Source organism: Halichoeres trimaculatus, unplaced genomic scaffold (genome assembly GCF_033239565.1).
Source record: "Halichoeres trimaculatus isolate MK-OKI-2021-1 unplaced genomic scaffold, fHalTri1.1 fHalTri1_scaffold_6, whole genome shotgun sequence".
Lineage (NCBI taxonomy): Eukaryota > Metazoa > Chordata > Actinopteri > Labriformes > Labridae > Halichoeres > Halichoeres trimaculatus.
In genome coordinates this window covers 21,141,877-21,162,884 of record NW_027437184.1, presented here as the reverse complement: position 1 = coordinate 21,162,884, position 21,008 = coordinate 21,141,877, and the positions used below count along the sequence as shown (strand labels likewise).

Here is a 21,008-nt window from a genome sequence, read left to right as displayed (position 1 = left end):
AGAAGAATCGTAGCAGTTTTTTTTCTGCTGTTGCTGCATTCAGTTCCCTCAGCTCTGACTCTGGTTTGTATTTGCTGTGCTCAGAACATTCTGTACAACTGCATAGCTGAAGTCTGTGCTTTGTAACTGAGAAGAAGACTTATGATCAGCACATCACTTCGTGTATGATTCACTGATCCACACCATGGGGGGAATTCCAAAAAAGTTCTTGCCCTCTTTTTGGAGTGATTACAGACTGTTTTTTTTAATTATTTTTATTACAAACATGACTAGAGTTATCTGTTCTGCCTCATTTACTCCGTCTTCTCCACACTTCCATACATACATACACTAACTAACTAGGTCAAATGCAGGGAAAACGGTGGGCGGTTAATGCCTAGTCCCAAGAACCTAGGTATTTTAATAGATGTTTCTTCTGCTCCATTTTATATATATATATATATATATATATATATATATATATATATATATATATATATATATATATATATATATATATATATATTCAACTATACTTCTTAGTCTTGATCTTTATGTTGTGACAGGTCTAAAGGATATATTTCCAAGTCATCATAAGGGTGAATAAGTCAACAGGTAAATAGCAAAGAAGTAGAATATATACTCATTATGCTGATGTGACTTTTAAATAGTACATATATTTGTATTTGGAAACATGGGCAATCCCCTTTTTTAATTTATGTTTACCCCACTGAGCATGGCTCTGAAAGTGTATGATTCTTGAGAGTGCCCCCTTAGATTTTTTGTTGTTTTACATTCATAGCACATAATAATGCAGAGATGAGGCTCTCAGAAAAACTGCAGCCCTCACTGGTTGGTATAATCATGATGTCACTGGGATTCCCATGATTGACTAACATCCATCCCTTTGGGACTGAGTCATAATAATATTACACTTTATGCTATCTTTTTGTCATTGATACAGGTTTGCCCTTCTTGCCCTTGTTTGCTCTTCCTCCTAGCTTGGCCAGAGCATCAGCACCTTGGCTTTAGACTGCTTACTGCTTATACAGTGTCACAGTACAGTAACAGTCTACAGTCATGGCTACTGAAGCCTGGCAATGCACCAAACGCTGCAGCTGAAGAGGACACCCAGAGGGATGCCAATCTAAAGGAAACTGTCTGTAAATACCATCTAGTACTTGTAAAATTTTTGATTTACTAACTTGAGTGTACTGTGTCTTTCCCTGAATTTCCTCATCTGTCTCTATTCTCCAGCTCAGAGAGGAAACCTGTGTGGGCTTGTATTGGGGGAGTCCTACTCCCTGTTAAGTGCGTAACATCTACACTCAAACCAATGGGACCTTGCATTTTCTAGTTACCATGCCAACTCCAGCTCCTTCTCCTCCACCCTGCTGTCTCCATGGCGACCGTGGCTTTAGATTGTTACTCTAGCAATTGCACCATGGTAACAGTCTACAGCCATGGTCGTTAGGGGCAGATATCATCCAGGGATGAAAAAAAGAGGCAAAGTCAAGTTGCATTTGAAAATCAGTTAGCAGTAAGATTTCTGTCGAAGTTCTCATAATAAGGTCAAAGGTTGCTCATGCATCCTTGATGTCTGGAGCTGCAGTTTTTAGTTTCTTTTTCATGGCTGCCAAGTTGGGCAAGTTTCTCCAATATGATACCAGATAGCATACCAAAAGCCAAAAAAGAGTGAGGAGAACACAAAACAGGTTGGTTACTAAAATCCAGCACACATAGACACATGTTGCTGTTCACCTTCACTTTATTAGATACAAAACATCTCTTAAAATGTTGATCTCTCAGTACAGTAGTGAATGGAAAAGAGCACATGCTGGGCAGATGAGTCAGCCAGATCTCACACCTGTTCCTCTCTGTTTATCAGACAAGAGCAGCAGCACTTCAAAGCAGCATAGCCAGAAACTCCTAGCAGAAAGCACTGCAGGCAACACACACACACACACACACACACACACACACACACACACACACACACACACACACACACACACACACACACACACACACACACACATGCAGACAGAAACATACAATTTGCTCACAAACGCATGAAGACAAGATCACTCTATGGTCACACTTACTCAGCAGTGGCTCAATAATAGCCAGAGTAAGCCTGCCCTCTGCAGGTCAGGATATGTACTTGCATTCCAGTTTAAAAATAAAAAATCTCCATTGTACTAACTTAAATGTAAATATATACTTTTTGAACAAATAAATAAGCATAAAACTTCCTTGTGTTTTGTGGATTCCTGCTTGAGTAGCTTGTACATGTTCGTCCGATTTTTACATCTTGTAGCTGAAGTGACAGATGGTGATGTTGTCCAAGTAGAAAAGTAAAAGAAAAAACAACACAGATGCTACTTGGTTGACTGATTCCAGCTAGACTTGAAAGCTGACATCCTGATAGGTTTATTACTGCAGCTTTTGGCACTTTCAATAAATTGAGTTTTTTTTTTTTTTTTTAATTTCTTTGGAAAAAGAGAGAGAACTTGACAAGATAGCGTATTAAGTGTCTTGTTCTAACAAAGTCTCCAAAAATCTGAGAAAACTGTAAATTTTACAATCTGAGACAGAGATAAGTTGGATGAGCAGTTGTCCAGCCTCTGCCTCCCTGCACCGTAAAAGCTCATGTGCTGACAGATAAACAACAGCACATAAACTCTTACTGTTCAGGGCTGACAGGCTCAGTTGTCTTAATGAGTCACATCACATTAAAGGAGCATTTCTCTTCTTTACCACTGAAGAGGTCTACTGTTTGTTTTTCAGGTTTCTGAGGAGAGTCTGTGTAAGAATGTTCCACATTAAAAGACATTTTTAACTGTTGCTATAAATAACTTAATAGGTAATGGCACATATATAACTTTAAGAGTCTTGAGCCTAGAGACTTGGGGCAAGAAACTGTGATGCACTTAACACCCATTAAAATTTTGTGAATTAACTACAGTCATGACTCAAGTAGCTATTATCACTACTGTTATTAAGTGCTAAAAGTCTTCTTGCTCTGAAAAGTGATGGTATTTGTTTACAAGTATCATACATTTACTATAACAAAGCAAAAGCTCTTCATGGCATTTTTGTAATGTCTCCTTTCCCTCTTCACAATCTACTGAAACCAAACAATATTGCACAATAGTGTTCATATTTTCCTGATATATGATATGTGAGCTGAGACATACCCTCCCTTTCTCCCTCTCCCTCTCTCAGCCACAGTACTCCCTCCTCTATTGTCCTGATGACTAATATTTACCCCAGTAGTGTCAGTCAGGCACCTATAAGGACAGCCAAACCACAGCGCTCCTCGCCAAAGCCCAGCTATGGCCTCTGAAACAGTCCGGTTAAACACACAAGCAGACAAATGTAGATGACATCACACATCAACAAATGGCCACTGCTGTGTCCTCAGGTCACCTCTGGAACAACAAACCACACAATCTACAAACATATTTAGATCTAATCATGAAGTTTGGACCAGGAATAAGTTATGTTTTAACATTTGTGACTAATTGGTGACTTTCCAACTATTCAAAGAAGAACAATAACAAAACGTTTGTTTTGTTGTTTCTGAAATCAGGGAATATAACTGAAGATGATTGTTACAAACCTAAAAAATCCCAAAGTTAAGGATGAACAGAAGTGTGTGACTAAGAAGGCTTGGACCAACAAATGAACAAATCACACCCATAGGGAGAAATATGCAAACACACACCCACTCACTTTGAAACACATGAACACCCACTGCCTGTTGTTTAGCCCAAAATATCACATTAACACAGCAGCATCACTGTGTCTGTTGTGAAGTTTCCTGACATCATCAGGCATAAACTGACTCTCCTTGGCTTTTTTGTTCTTTGTATAGAATATTATAAAGCAGTTGGGGAGACAGCTCTAAATATACACCCTGTTTTATCTTTTACATGACGACTCAGACACATCAAACACACTGCACATTGAAGAAGCTCACACAAGGAGGTGAGTGTATTTTTATGCAGAGTGCACACTCACATGTTCACACAAAAACACACTCGCACACGCACACATGCACATGGAAGAGGGAATTGCTGAATGTTATAATGTTATGTGACACTGGACCTAAGCCATGCCTCTGGAGTACTTCCAACACTGAGTTACGTCACATTAAGCCCACAAGCACACTAGTTTGTAAGTGTAAGTAGACACATGAACACATGCAGGCATGCATGGACTTAAAAGAGTAGATGTCCAAACCAGTGCAACATCCATCTTTGCACAGAAGCATAAAAATACACAAGATAGTCCTTTAGTTCTCTGCATCTTCATTTGGTTGACATGAAAATTGTGGACTACGCTGTAGAATAAAAACAAACAAAGACCCACTGAAACAATGAATAAAAAAATGCTGTAAATCCAAAATCCAAAAGGTGTAGGTCATGAGATAAAACATCAAGTCCTCTGCTGTAGGTCTTAAAATCACAGATAATTCCATTGATGGAAGTTGTATCAACAAGGCAAAGTTGGCAAACTTGGTCAGGCAACATGGGCCCTGGGATGACCGGGCTCTTTGGAGTTTAAGTGCAACTCTTATATAGTCATCGTGTGGCCCCTCCCACTCCTTCCTTCCGTCTCCCTTAACAACAAATAATCAAAATAGAGCCCATCTGTGCTGTGACACACCCCTCTGCCCTCTTCTCCATCCCTTATACTCCACCGGATGGAGAGGGGAAAAAATGATCCTTCAATAAGGGCCAGAGCTTAAAATGTGCTCTTACTCTCCCTTTTTGACCACAACATCCAGAGAAAAGTAGACGAGAGGGGGAGACAGTGAGGGGAGGATAACTCCACCCTCATCTGTCTCTGTCTCTCATTCCATTATTTCCCGGTTGTTGTGCAACAGGGGGAACGGATTCCTGAGAAGAGAGTCACGGCTCTGTTGTAAAACTTACTGGCAAGAGTGACCCTCTGTGTTTTTCTTTTTACTATTTTCCTCCTTCGCTCACTCTCTCCGTTCGTCTCTTGTTGTTATCAAAACCATGTGTGTGAGTGTGTGCGTGTCTGCTGTGAGGTCTTAGAGGGACACAAGGGCCACAGGGGAGCACAGGAGAGCTGAGGAAGGAAGGCCTTGATCGAGGAAATGGAAGACGAAACCATTAGACCTGTGTGCAAGGTGTGTGGCAGGTCACTTCATGTTCAAACTGATGCCATACTCTGATCATTACGGTAGATTGATTAAGAGAGGAAAAAGTGAGTTTACGAGAAAGGATGCTGAATTGAAGCAATGCAACCACAAAAAGCCTACGTTTGTGCGCCGTTTCTGGGTCAAGAGTGGATTATAAGACATCCAGACAAACCAAACTATTTTTGCCAGTGTCATAAATGTAGCAGACATGTGATAGGATCCAATATGTGGATGACACACAGGATGTTGAATGGGAGGAGGATGTTGTGAGTTGGAGGCGAGGTAGAGGCTAGTGGGAGATGAAAGCAAAAGGGAAGGGCAGAGAGAGAAAGAGAGGTGGAGAGGAGGGAGCACACATCTGGAAACAATCGACTGAGTGCAGTCTGATGTGCACATGCTTCAGCTGTAACAGAACAACTTGTCCTTGAACCTTGAGCATTGGAGCGTGTGCAGAAACCTGTCTATATGAGAAGACAGACCGCCATGCAGTATGTAAGTGGATCGTAAAGGTACATGGACTTTGGACAGAAGAGCTGCTCTGTAGAGTTATGCATACACTGCAATGCTAATTCAGAGTGGGTGAAATTGACTCACTGTAAACATAGCCCACAATTATTGTGTATACATCTTGAGAGTATTCCCTCTTCCTGTACATGTTTTTCGGTGGCAACTCTGGCAAAATCTTCTTCTTGTCTTGGAAACTCTTTGTTAAAGCATGAGGCTCTCCAAAAGTAACTTATGAAATCAAGGTTTCCACTGTGGCTCAGCTAAAAAATTCTTGTCATAACTTTCCACAATCATAGCTGAGTGTTCCCAGATCTTAAAAACATTGGTTCTCTACTGGTGATTTCTTGTTTTTACACACACACAGAACACTTTAGCTTTAACTGTTGGTAGTTCTGCACCCCTTTCACATTCAATCCCAAGAAGTAGCTTCTTTGTTTTTTCCCACTGGATTCATCGAAGCACCCCCAAAATGATCAAAACTCTCATAGGGGCCTAATAACACTTGAAAATGTGTCTGCATTAAACAGCATCTGATTTATCCTTTCTAACAGAGGAACTGGAGATGGAGTGTTGGATGTTTTGGTAACTTTGTGAAAGAGTCTGAAATGAGGCTAACTAAAGCCAGCAACATGCCAGATGTGCTGAGATTCAACAACTTCCTGTCGTTTTTAAGCATAACATTAATTTCAGTCGGATTCTAGTGCACAGCAAAGCTTAACACCATGAAAAATAAAATCAAGAATGAAAAGTTGTTCTCACTGTAAGACCTTTGATAGAAAAAATACTAAAATCTGATCCCTCTGTTTTAATTCTACAGAATTCCACTCTTTCATTACTTTAATTTTATCATTTCATTACTGATGGAACGCCATGACATGTTTTATACTCAAGCCATGTAGGCTGCAAACTTTAATCTGGGTCTTACTTTGCCTTTCATGTCAAGGAGCAACTATATGCAAGAGAATGAAACTGTTAATTTTCATTAGCTCTGCTCTTAACTTTGAAGATATAACACAGCACATAAAAACAAACGACCACATTAGAGTAAGAAGAAATGATTTATTTTGTTAGATGTTATGTCATGTTTTTCCTGCGTAAGACAGCAGTCATTTAACTGTTTTGGACGGATTGGATTAGATCAGATCTTCCAAAAACAAAAGTTGGGACACTAAGTGTGGCATTTACCCCAAGTGCCTCATGGATCCAATTAAGCTGTCACATGTTTTTTTTTTTAACAATAAATAGTCAACATTCCATCATCATGTTTTTATCCACAAGTCTACTTTGATTGCAGCCTGCTACTCCGCTGAGTTCCTGTGGCTTCTTCTCCTTGCTGAAACCTCTTGAGAAAGTCCTGGTAGCTTTGTCTATGAGCAGATGCAGCAGGAACAAAATGGCCACCAGGATGTATGAGGACCTGAGCATCCTGAAATGATGGGAGGAGCGCTCTGCTCACGTTGTCTGGGATCACTCGATCCTCCAGTCCGAACACATGCAGGGAGGGGATCTGGAGGGGAGCGTGGTAGAATTTTTGGTGTTCATTACAGGTGCTGCGGAAACCAGCGACTAGAACAGCAAAGCGGAAGTTGAACTCAGGCTCCAGTTTTTGCTCCTGAAGGGAGCAGAGCATGGCCACAAAAGCTGCTCCCTGACTGAAACCCAGGATGCCGTCAAATGGACCTTGAACCTTAACAGCTTCTCTCACAGCTGTCAGGCTGTCTTCAAGGCCAAGGCTCTCCTCACACTGGTGCTGAGCGCTGAAGCTCCGAGTGTGGATGTCAGAAAACCACCAGCCCTTAGGGTCTTCATCACCTCCTGGACTGGATCCTGAATTATTCTCTTTTTCTGGAGCATCTAAAAGGACAGAAAAAAAGTGGTGATACTACTGAGGTGACTTATTTCAAAGTCCAAACAGAGGCTCCACAAGTTCCAATGACTCTTTCTACCATCCTCTATTTTGATTACGGTAAAACATTAATTACACAATTGAAAATCACAAAATTTCTCTTTTGAACAAAAACATAGTAGACTTCATTTTTTGCAGAGATGTTAATGGAAATAGTTTTAGGAGATGGGCGTTTAAACAATTAGTAGCTGTAATTGGTGATCACACAAGCAGATGTTCATTGATCATGGCTGGGATGAGCCAGAGAGTAACAGAGTCTTCAATTAGACAATTATACAGCTGCTCAGTTGTGCTTGTGTTTGATCTGTTGTGCCATAAAACAAACAAAACCTGAGCAGGCTCCTGTACGAGGTGACAAATCCAGCATTATTATTTTACAATATCATAGAAAGTATTTGACAGGTGACCAAGGAAAAAAGTCTGAATTGTTAATAAGAGATTCAACAGAAGACACAATTTGAAACGGTTCATTCTAAATTTTACATAATAAAGCAATGAACAGCACATGCCTTTTAAATTCAGCGTACTTTGGGGGGGGGAGTAGGTGTAAAGTATGACCCACCTTCACTGCTGGCTTGCTCCACTCTGTGCGGTGCACTCATATAAATAAGCTCCACGTGTTTCTTCAAGAGTTTCCGCAGAGCTCCAGTCTTCTCGCGAAACGAACCGCTGTTCTGACGGTAACCATGGATACATAGGACCCGGAGGGGGGCCATTAGGAGATTGACTGAGTTAGCTTAGCTTGAGCTACTCACAGGAAGTTTTAAATAAGAAGCACGATTTTAGCGAATTAAACGAAACAAGGCGCTGTCATATTACGTTCAACCACCAAAGGTTATACACAGCTGTACATTCAAATCTCGAAACCGTGTTGTTTTACTACTTCATCAGCGTGAGTTTAGCAAGTTTGGGACACAACTGCCGAACGCGAGGTCAACCGGAAAGAAGAAGTACATCCGTTCATACCTTTCAAAGTAATGCTCAAGTTGTCGTTGATGTACACATCTTGGTGCCATAAATAACTGAAGAAAACAAAAACGGGAAAGCGGAAGACATCAGTCAGATTTTGAGAGCACATTTAAGGATTTAAATTCTAGGCCTTAAATTGAAATAATACGTAAATCTAACAGTCTTATTGTATTTCAAAGGAAATGTAATCTTCTATTATTATTATTATTATTATTATTATTATTATTATTATTTTTATTATTATTATTATTATTATTATTATTATTATTATTATTATTATTATTAGACTTAAGCGTGTCCATACAACTTTGAAGAATCAAAAGTAACAGTTTCAAATGTTACAATACACTTATGTAAATGTTGAACTCCCTGGCCTCAATGGATTTTTTACTGCATACCCAAACAGGATTCCTTTTGTTTGACAGGTCATACTCTTGATTTATAAAACAGCACAAAGTTCTTCACCATAATAAACTTAGTGTAATAACACTAAAAATAGAAATATGGGTAGTGGTGGTGTGGTGGAAAAGGACTAAAGTAACAAGTCATGTATTTTAGGTAATATGTGTTTCATTTGAAGGTGTGCTGGTCTATATTTAGCATAAATACACACTTAGTAAATGTAATGTTTTACAAATGTAGGACACACTGAACATTAAAATGCTCAAACTTAAGTACAGTTATGCATGTTGACTGCAGGAAAAATGGGATAGTTTGTTGTAAGTGTAGTGTTGGCAGGGGACAGAGTTCACCACCTTGATCACCTGATGAAAGAAACTTTTTCAACAAAGGAGATCCATTTAACTATAATTGTTTCATGTATATATATTTGATGTCAAATTAAGCTCAAACAGTTCTTTGATGTCTGGATGGGTCTCACTTTCTGTATGGGAATTGAACATGTCTAACAGGGATTTTCTATCAGAGTATATCATCAGTCATTTTCCTCACATGAAACGGCAGCGGCAGTAGCGGCTCGGAGTGTGTGAAGTTGTGACAGCCCTTCACATCAAACTTTTTGTCGTTCATTACTGCCTGCCTCTGCTCTGCTTTCCTTCAGCTCTGATTAACAGTCGGCTGACAGACAGCCTGGGCTAATGATTCTGCCACTGTTCACACCAGCTACATGTCAAGATGAAGACCAGTGTTCACTTCATGAGACATGGCAATTTGAGACACAATGTAAGAGTGTTGTCATATAAAATGCAGGCATTTGTGCCCATTAGGTGTTATTCATTTGCCAGGCAACAAGTGGAACCACTAAAAGTTGAAGTTAACTGATTTTTTTGACAGTCAAATGACTGACACTGACTTGACACGAAAAGGGTCTTTGGTGTATTTTTCTGTCCTGTTCTGCTCTAAATTATCCAGCACTGGATTTTCTCTCTGATGTGTACACTGCCTCTCAAATGATTGATTGAGGGTGCTGACCCCTGTAGTTTGTGTCATCAAAAGATCACTGGTTTGTGATGAATTTGTAATTTTATTCCACTTAAAATATAGTTCATATATAAATCCCTGTGTCCCGTGTCCTCTCTATAACCAATACTAACACAGAGTTTGTTTACACTTTACAGGATAAGAGCTCAGTGACAACCTCAACATAAACCACTATATGCAGCATGTACTTGCATTTCTGGGGCAGAGCGATGGACCCATTGCAAGCTAGTGGAAGGCCGACCCCTAAAGACACAGCTGAGAATGTGTCCTGCTTTTACATGCCAGGTTAGGCAGGTGTTGCAAAACAGCTACTGTGAATATCATTAAATATCTGTGAGTAATCAAATCCTTCATCCCTCTGTAACTCACCCCAAAAAATAGTCAGAGAAACCAACAAAGAACTTCATTTTTTGCCACAGATAAAAGTGAAATGCTAATTCTAGGCCACAGGAACTCAATCATCTAACACTTTTTCAACTTCAGTGGCAGCACTGCACCCCAAAGGACCCTGTCAGGATGAAGACATTATCTTTGATCCAGATTCTCTTTTAGACAAACTTTTGAAGGCAATATCCCAAACACCAGATCCTCACTAAAGCAGGGATATGCAGGAGTTGGCATTTAGCCAGTCTCCTAAGGGTCAGCCCAAAGCAGAGAGAGATATAAAAGCCTGGTTCACAATAAGAGAAAATGACTATGTTTGAGTTTGAACACAGGTTTGCTGAGTATAGATGCACTACTGCATAGCCTTTGCTTTAACTACATGCTCACAGTATGCTGTTTCCTTTCATGTGAACTCATCTTTAACTTCATTTTCTTTTTCTCAGGCATAAAACAACTCCTGTAGCTCCAGGACGTATTCCTTAAAAGATGTTTACTGGGATTTTCTGTGAGGGTTTGTGTGTTCTGAAAGCCCTCTGGATCAGGGTTTACCCAGCTGGGATCTCTGGATGACTGTTTCAGATCCAGGGTAAGACAAGCATCTGATTCCCTTCAACTGTTTTCTGCTGTTCCTGTCAACAGGCCATTGTTTTCTTTGATGATATTGTTCAAGGTCTACAAGAGGAATCACACACCGGAGCCAGTGAAAGGTCTTCTGTTGCTGAGAAAGCGCACGTGTTGCCCTGCCATGACGCACATGCTAATTAGGGGTGGGTGGAGGGGTGCACACCCAAGGGACAGGGCTGCTGTTGATGTTCTCCAGCGCTGGTGAGGAGCCATGTGTCGCCCCCGGGGAAGCAGAGAGTGAGAGGGGGGCTTTGGAGGACAAGCTTGTTTCATTTTTCAAAAACTTAATTCCTTTCAAAAATCGCTGCAGAAGCATATTAATCCCCTCTAGCTCCACACACACTTAACATTTCCTCTTTTTCAAGCTCAGCAACCTGAGCACTCATTTGGATCATAAAACACTGTACACCATAACAACCTGCGGCAGGTTGTCATTATACAAATAAATAAGTAATGACTGACAAAAATAACATTTTATCATGAACAACCATCAAAATGTTAATTATCTTATTTCACCTAATGAATTACAAACAACACTTAGCCTTAATGGTAGCATAATGAACATAATATAATGTGTGTAATTAGGGTATAAATATAACATGAGTCTCTAATGCACCATTGCTTGTCATGAATTGTAAATACTAAGGCCTGTACATCACCTATAGTTGTTTCAGCCACCACTATAATTACTTTTTCACTGATTTTTTTCCCATCAAATTTATCCATATTGGGATTTAAAGGGGAAAATAAAAAGGGGAAATAAAACCAGCACTAAATAGGCCATGGCCATTGTTAGTTTGTAACATGTTGGGGAGTGGTACAATCAAAGAGTTCATCACCACTGTGGTGTTGATATTTTACAATAAAAAAGTGAAATAACTCAATATGATGCAACACAAGTTGAGAGCACATAGTGACGTTTTAATTTTTACTAAATCATGATGCACAAGCCTATTTAAATCTTACCAGTTGTATGCTTTTTTGTTAAAGAAAGGAATATTGGCTGAAATGTATTTTCAGAAAGGACTTCAATCCAAAGTGTTACATTCGAAGCAGTTTGGAGCCTACACACTTGAGTTACAGTCACTGTATGTTTCATATAGCCAGTGGCTGAGTTTTTTGTTTGTCTTACAATATACAGGAGGTCAAAGAGATATATTTTGCAGGAGAGTGCATTGCCTCTCAAATTTCACAGTTGAAGGTTTTAAATGTGCTGCAAATGATTATCCTTTACAAGTCTCATAGGGGGCACCACTGAGCCATTTAGCTACACCTACCAACCAAACCTGCATCAAATATTTAATATGCGAGTCAGTGATATTGAGAACATAGCTAAGTTTACATCAATTACAATGGGGCCCAGGCTTGTAAAACTTAATATACATATATAGCCTCTAAAAATCAAAGCACTATTTATTTATTTATTTATTTAAATTTTTAAATCATTTGTGTGTTTGTTTTTTAACAAATAAAAATATATCAAATACATAAACTTAACATTCAGAGTTGATGAAAATATACATAGATATGAATCACTGAACTCAACACATCAATCAGAGCAATGTGGTAAAAACAACCTTTTTTTTTTCCAATCTACATTTGTCATTTTAAGTTTGGACATTAAATGTGATTCACTTTATTCCTGTGAATTTTGGTAACTTAATCCCATAAAGGAAATAATGTTTAAATCTAAGGATACACTCATGTTATTTCAAACCTGTTTTTGTAGAATGTCTTCCAGCAGGAGCAGACAGTGTGGCTAATCTGTCCTTGGACAAAACTTCAAAGTAGTATCCACCTCTGAAATACTCTACACTGGTGTTTTACTTGTGTCCACAGGGGGTCAGTGGTGCTCCATCATTTCAGGGTCAGAGCAGACCTGACTACTCCCTGGTTGCAGAATACTGTCAGCAAGCTGAACCCACCTTCGAAAAAGATATCCTCAACAAGTTTCTGCTGAGAATTTATGATTAAGAGTACACATAATCTGGTAATTAGAAAATTCAGGGAGAAAAAAAGATTCAGGAGGAAAATTGTACAAATCAACAACAGATCCACTCCACAAATTGAAAGTGGCAGTGTTTGTTGAAGACACTCCTGGATTTCCTCTGACTACAAAGCCAGCTGCTGACATGTGAAGTTACAGCTGCATTTGCTTCACTGATCACGAGGACACACAGGTTAAACTCCACAGCCTGAGCCAAGAGCCCAAATAGGAAGGGAGCAGTCAAGTTCAGACAGGTCAGACTGGCCTGCAGGTTGTGTCCTCCAGTGGAAGATGTGTGCTGCTCTCCTCTGCAGCCACACTTTTATAGACTCTGTCACTCTGCCATGCAATCTGTGAAGTCTGTGTGCACATAAAGGAGGACAGAGGAGAGTATGACGAATGTCCTGTCTGCTCTGGATCCTCACTGGGGCTGGCAATGTAGGCCAAACGCAATAAGTGAATGTCCTCGAAGAAAAGCAGACAGATGAGTAAAGCATCTTTTCACAAAATGCTGATCTCCAGGTTCTTTTCGAGGAGATAGTACATGACTTATATCAAGCCAAGCACAGTGCAGAAACAGACTGACAAAAGGCTGTTTTGGTGTGTTGTTGACGGCAGAGAGATAAAGCAAGGTGAGACAAGGGTGACAGAGGTGGCAGCTGAAGTTGACAACATATCATCTAGGCTGAATGAACCAGGCTGTTGTGATAATTTTGTTAAACATAAAGAAAAGGTGGCACTGAAATTCCAGATACCAAATGTATTTAAGCCTTGGAACCAGGTGAATGTGTGAACAGTTGTTTTATTTGTGGTAGTAGCTGTATCTGGTCCCAATTGTCATCCACTGAATTTAGAGGAAGTGCTGTTTTGGTAGTTATCATTAGTCAAAGATAGCTAATCTGCTCTGCTAAACTTTTCTAAGTTACTTGTCATAATGTAACACCATTTAATTAAGCATTTCATGAAATTTCATTTTGTCAATTTTCTAGTGATTAGGATATGACACACTTGTGTTGTTGTTTTTTATTACTATAGCATTACCCATTAGTTTTAATATCAATATAATTTTGGCTAAAGCAGTTGTTTAAGAGCATCATTCTGTGCGCTCTCTTGAATTTAAGAATGAATAAATGAGAAACTAAATGTCCATAAAGTCTGACTAAAGTATAAACAGTTGTATGTGAGGCTGTGCGTGTGGCAGAGCTGGTGTACAACCCTCTTTCCATGAAATCTCTTCAACATTTGATGCTGCTCTCAGTTCCATTCAGTCACTGTACAGTCTGTTACAAAGCCTCTTATCCTTCCCTGTAGATGAAGCTTTTCAATGCTCTGAAAGAGCATGCTCACACCTTGCTGACACATGAGGAGTTTGTTCATGGACTCACTAACTCTTCATGTCTGCCTCAAAATCTGAGAGCTACTACTGTTTATTTTTAAGCGTAGAGTCTGATTCTGACACACTCATATAGAAGGGACTCCTTGTGATATTGCATGTTGTTGTTTGGGGACATGCTGCACCGTGTGACTCAGGACTGACGAACACATTATTACTTTGCCAAGCATTTAACAAGGACAGAGTTAGTCAATGGTAGGTTTGTATTTTCAAGCAGGTCCAAACCAGAGAGACAGCATTACATTTATATAAGACCTGAAAATATAAGTAGAGTAACAGAAACTGGAAATTAAAAAAAGTGAATGGGAGAGGGAAAAAAGAGAGTTCAGCAGGTAGCAGGATAAAGTAAGATGTTATGGCTCTAGAGGACAACTGTTGTGGCATCTTATGATGATTTGGAAACCCGTCTGTCAAACTTGACTCATTACTTCAAACCCTGATCAACAGAGCTTGAATAATTATTGGCACATGTTTTTTAGGAAGAGATTTTCTCTGCATTCAATCCATTTTTTGGTCTTCATGTTTTGTAAGAGGCGATGTACAGCATATTGAATCCCAGAATCCCAGCAAGACCCTGACACAGAGTGAAGTTTCACTCAGCTGTTATTACTCACACTGGTGGAGCAGTGGAGTAAAACAAGGTGAGCATGATCAATTGAATCAGCACTATCTGCTTGAGTTGTTCGCAGCCTTTAACTGTCAGAGTCTGGGACATTCCCTTTTCCATTCATCAGTCCTTCAACACTGCTGTATCCAACACCATGTACCATTAATGTTCACTCAATGTCTCACCTCTTGATTTGTTGATTTCTCCCTCTGTCTTTGTGTCCATGACCTCACCTGCCTTTTCTCTGTTGTTTCTGTCTCTTTTCTTTGTTCCCACTTAAAAAAAAAAAGAATCACGATATCCAGGCTTCAGGGGACTGATATGATTGCTGTTAGTCTGTTGGAGTCGATGATTGAACTCTACCCTAGAAAAAGTGTGCTGTTAAGAAATAACACACTCGAGTTTCTATCACTGGTGAGTATAACACAATGTTTGTGGATTATCTCTACATCTATGTGTCTATGTGTCTATGTGTGTGTGTGTGTGTGTGTGTGTGTGTGTGTGTGTGTGTGTGTGTGTGTGTGTGTGTGTATGCAGAGTTAAAATGCACCTCATATTTCCAGATATCACTTGGGGCCCTCCTTTATAAAAAAAAAATTAGACATTGGACTGCCATGTTTGCACGTCAGCTATCCTCAAGACAGAAAAAAAGATAAACCCAATACTATCTGTGATGCTATTGGTTATTTCCCTTACTGGGCTGTGACAGGTGGACCTTATGGTGGAGCTGACTCAACAGGTCACACTCAAACACCATTTATACACTGCATAGACCAGTTTCTGAGGAGCTTCTCATTCAATGTGACTTCATCCATGAAATTACTTCTAACGTTTTCTGTTTGCATGTTTTTGAAAAACAATTAGGAGCGCTTTTCGTTTACATTTTACAACAATAATAACTTATTGATGGTTTTACTTGACTTGACTTGACTTGGCTGGCTGACTTGATAATTCTTTCATTTATTTTCTGAACTGCTTATCTTGTTCAGGGTCATGGAGTGGCTGGAGCCTATCCCAGCTGTCATTGGCATGAGGCGGGGTACACCCTGGACTGGTCGCCAGTCAATCACAGGGCTGACACATAGACAGACAGCGTTTCACACACACACATTCATGTACAATTTTACATTACCCAATTAACCCGATGAGCATGTTTTTGGACTGTGGTACCTAGAGAGAGACCCCATGCATGCAAACCAAGCAGCGACCTCCAGACTAAGAATATGAGACAATGCTGAAGTGCTAAAACCTGCTGTTTCTCGAGTGTCCCCTTGAGGCTGGCTCCAGAAATACCAGAAGTCACAAACACACCAAGCTGTTTTCAAAGCAGAAATTAACCTATTTACAGCCTGGTTCAAAAAACGTCTCCTGTCTGAGTCGCTAATTTTACTATTGGCACCCCCTGTACAGGGGTGAATTTTTTTCTAACTCGGCCATTTAGAGGATTTTAAGATCATGAGCTCCCCCAATAAGAGGCACAGCTGAGGGTCACGTGGCCTACAGGCACCCTATAGCTGTACGCGAAGCCCTTGCCACTACCAATATGGCCGCTGTAGCCGATGTACTTCATCTTCCGTTCCAGAAACAGACAATGATGTCGGGGAGACTACATCCATGTTTTATACAGTCCATGATGCAAACTCCACACAGAAAGGCCCACCAGCCAAACTGGGAATCAAACCAGTGATCTCTTGCCGTGAGGCTGCAGCGCTAACTGTTGCGGCACCATGGAGCCATGACTTAATAAAATACATTGTTATATTAAAAATCTAATATATACATGGTGGGTTCTCCAGCTTCCTCCCACATTCCAAAAACATGCTCACCAGGTTAATTGGACACTCTAAATTGTCCGTAGGTGTGAGTGTGTGCATGAAAGGCTGTCTGTATATGTGTCAGCCCTGTGATTGACTGGCGACCAGTCCAGGGTGTACCCCGCCTCTCGCCCAATGACAGCTGTGATAGGCTCCAGCCACCTCTGACCCTGAACGGGACAAGCGGGTCAGAAAATGAATGAATGGATAGATGAATAATATATACATGGTTATCTCAGTCAGTTCCATGTTTTTAGAGGACCTCTTAACTGTTTAATGAAATACAATAATACACCACGAAAAAGCAGCCTGTTAAGTGATCTAATAAGATGAAGTATAATGATGACGGGGGGCATTTTTTCTACAACGTGCAAATTTCCTTGGAACTCCTTTATTCAATGAACTGCACTTAATGTATACTTTCAGAGCAATAACTTTTGGTCATACTTTTATATATTTATAGTGATACTTGAATAACATAAAAAATCTACCAAATGCCACCCCAGTGCCGAACTTTGGAACTTCACATTACTACATGAATCATTTAAGCTTTTGTTCTTTCAGAAGTTACAGAGAAGACAAATTTAAGTGAAAAATATGAAACTCTTTTGAAGACTGAGAAAAATGAAACATGCTTTTCTCCACATAACTCTTCCTCACACATAGTGGGGGTAGGGTGGAATGTCTCTTTATTGTAAAAAGCTGCCCAACACTATTCTCTGGTGAAATTTTCAGAGTGATCCACTGATGCATTACTGTTTCAATCCACAGTTCACTGCCTGCAGCAGAGCAAGCCAGAACTTCAGTGCATGGGAAGTGGTCTTGATGCTTTTGGCTGCTGGCTTTCATTAAGAAACAGATCAAAGAGATCAAATTGATAAAACTCTGGGAGGGGCGATAAACCGTGTCGCCACCAGAAATTAAATTTTATGATCAGACGCACGGGAATCAAACATTGAACATGGGAAATCCCACTTTTTCCCCCCCTCACAGCATCACCCGCTCCACATGCTGCTCAATTATTGAGTTTTATGTTCCAGATACTTCAGAGCAAGTAATTAAAGTCTGCATATGTTATAAAACATTAAGTCTGCTCCACTCCTCCCTTCAGTTATAAAAAATGACTCAGGGCACAACGTTGCTGATCTTGTTGAGAAAGGTTTCTGCTTTTTTTGGACGAGGGCCTAACATTCACAGAGACAAATGACCTCGAACCAGTGCAGAATCTTATATTAGCGCATCTGGGTTGTGTGGAGAATTTTCACCAGTTCATTTCAGAAGAGGCTGCAGTGTAAGTGTCCAGAGGGAAGAGGATGAGGACATATGCTGGACACTGGAGATGAAGATTGAAGAGATGAACAGAGAGGCACTATATCAGTGCTCTCACAGAAACAATGAAGAAAGACATCCCTGTCTAACCCCTGGTGAAAGGGCATGTGCTGTATCAATTGCCTTGAGCAAATGGAAACCTTAATGGAGGCTCTCAGGACAGGGAGGGAAAAAAGTTACATTCACTGCTTTGTTACGTTCTTGGAGAACTGTAGTAATACCCCTAAAAAGAGCAGAGGTAAACTGTTTACTGCTCTGAATCTCCAAAACAAGACACAAAAATATTCTTAAATTACGATTTTTGATCCTCAGAATGTCAATTAAGTGGCCACATTGATGAGTGCTGTTAAAGGAAGAACAGCAACCAGAGAGAAAATCCATACTTCCTGGTTGGATTTAATTTTTTTTTCTTTTCTCCTTTTTTTTTTCTTACAAGATTCTTATGTGTTGTATCTTTAAGAGCAAACAAAAGAAAGCAGAAATCCTGCACTGATAAATACTTTTCTATTAACACTGAATAAATCAGACCACTGAGCAAGGTTGGATGAAGATGTCCTTGAGCATCAGAGCGCACGGATAAAGCGAGTTCAGCGGATGGGTCAACAAAACATGAGACCTTGCCGAGGGAGATGGCTGTTTGTTTCCTGTGTTCAACCAACACGCAATGTTGTTGTATTTTTATAACCATGACTGTCATGATTCTCTAACCCTCAGCTAAGTGGTTATTTTTGTCACCATGCTGATAAAAGGCCAACGATTATGAGAAAAACTACTTGAATACTCTCTGACAAATATCCAGCTCTTTTTGTGAACCTCTGACAAAGTTTTAGCTTACTGTTAAATTTTGACCTGAGACCAAAACATCATGAATACGTAAAAATAATGTTGTATAGCAAGAAGTGCACAGAAAATGATCATCTTAGTGTACAACTCCCTGCACTTTTAGCAGAGACATGGGGTCAGTCAGGAGTGGTGTGGTCCCTCTCTGACTGGCCAGCCTCACCAAAGGCTCCAAAGGTTCAATCACCAAAACCTGACACTGTCATTGGCTATTTACCTTGTTAGAGGCAAGACTCGTGCTGTGACAAGCCATGTGCTTGTGGCTTTCTTTGCATATGAAAAATTTCCTTTGGTCAATACCTAAAAGAGGGGGTATTATGCCTTTTTAGCACACTTTATACTGTCTCTCTGTTGCCTTTGTAGTGGCTTTACACGAATTGCAGCTAAATAAAATAATAATAATCCCTCATTTTTTCACACCGGTGTTTTAATTTTTTTTTTATTTCAGCTTGTGTCTGAGGCACTTCATTTTAGCTGTTGTCTTTTTAAGGCTCCCTACCCCACAACCCCCCTTCCCCCTGATTGGCCAGCCCTCTGGAGGCCTGTCAGAGGCACAGCTATGAACAGAGCAGTCCTTGGTGTCTGCGGCCTGCTCCTCCATTGTATCCTGACTGGGTTAGGGGATCCTTTTGAGGTTAACCTCATAAATTCAGCTGATCTCTGAAGATCTGGTGCTATGTCTCGAACCAATTTGAGCAGTTTACAGACAAATTCAGGAATTTCGGGGACTTTCTACTTAAATATAGTAGGTTGAAAATCTTAATATGTTTTGTGCGAACATCCAATGTGGTTAGTTTATAACCATGTTAGGAGAGCATTATCCCCCACTTTGAATGTGGAAAAATAGGTCCCATATTTATTCCAGTTTAGTTCAGTTCAGTTCAGTTTATTTCAGACAAAGAAAACAGTTAAAAACAAAAACTGTCAAATCAAGGGTACATCATACCAAAATTGCTCATAAATACTAAATAAAGCATTCAATATGTCCGAAAAGGAGTAGAAAGTAGCAAAAGCTTTTCATGTCCTACCCCCACTTACCCTCCCTCTATATTAACCAAAACATGTTCTGTACTTCCAGAAGACAGGTGCATATTAGAGGAATCAGTCTATCACAGATTGCAAAACAACTCCTGCACACCGCCTTATTCACAGGAATACATTTGCATGCGACACTAAACTTTTTAAACTTCATAGTCACATACAAAATTATCCCTCAATCCTAGTTTTAGATACACTGTGGTGCATACAGAAATAGTATATATATGTTATTATTTCAAGCATACATGGTAACACACTTCATACAGCCCCTGTAAAAGTGACTGTCACAGATGAAGAATTTATTCTTTTTTTTTGTTTAGTCTCTCAGCCAAGTTTCCAGAGGGACCCTAGAGCAGCAACAAAAAGTTATGAGCTATGGGCAAAGAAAGTTAATTTAACATTAATGACACAAATACTTGTCCTGGGAGTGGCTGGAAACCAAACACTTATTAAAATTCAGCATCAACTTCACCATTTGGCAGGTAGCAAGAAATGAACAAAACAAAAGTGTTTGCTTAAAACTCTACTTTAGGACTTGATCATAAATGAAAATTGGGTTTTTGTCAGCTTGTTTTGCTGTTCTCCTGCCCCCTAGTGGTTGGATATTAACAAATTCAATTGCCATATCAAGAATTTCTGAAGCCTTTAAAATGTAATATTTGCGAGGCATAAGATAAAGAATGGAAACCAAAACTGCCCAAGTGATCTGACTAGCTACCTTCCACATGTTATCTGCCTGACAGGTCAAAAATGATGAGAATGAAAAGTAGAAGCTTGTTTGTTTAAAGAAAGACATCACCAGACGGCTGTGTCCTGCAGGTACCCGAGTCCTGTGAGCTTCTCCATGTTATCTAAGAGCCCAGCTGGGACTTGCTAGTTAGGTAAGGATGACACTAACTACATGTGCTCTCCAGACCAGCTTCAAGGCAGCTCCCAGATGAGTGGTTTCAGTTCCTCTGTCTCTCCTGTGTTTGTTCTCTTCACTGTTTTTTCTCCCTTTTACTTTGACACCAGC

The 21,008-nt window shown here is 39.9% G+C and overlaps 1 protein-coding gene across 1 annotated transcript; it reads right to left on the bottom strand.

The window, feature by feature from the left end:
- Positions 1-6,738: 6,738 nt before the first annotated feature.
- Positions 6,739-8,537, bottom strand: ovca2 (OVCA2 serine hydrolase domain containing). Its single transcript, XM_074672708.1, has 2 exons — positions 8,131-8,537; positions 6,739-7,516 (listed from the first exon to the last, which is right to left on the bottom strand). The coding sequence occupies exons 1-2, from the start codon at positions 8,282-8,284 to the stop codon at positions 6,942-6,944; spliced, it is 729 nt and encodes a 242-aa protein (XP_074528809.1). The 5' UTR covers positions 8,285-8,537; the 3' UTR covers positions 6,739-6,941.
- Positions 8,538-21,008: the final 12,471 nt, after the last annotated feature.

Coding starts and splice junctions, on each gene's coding strand:
- ovca2 (XM_074672708.1), bottom strand. CDS start 8,284: ATGGCCCCCCTCCGGGTCCTATGTATCCATGGTTACCGTCAGAACAGC. Junction 7,517..8,130: donor GGAGCAAGCCAGCAGTGAAG/GTGGGTCATACT, acceptor CTGTCCTTTTAG/ATGCTCCAGAAAAAGAGAAT.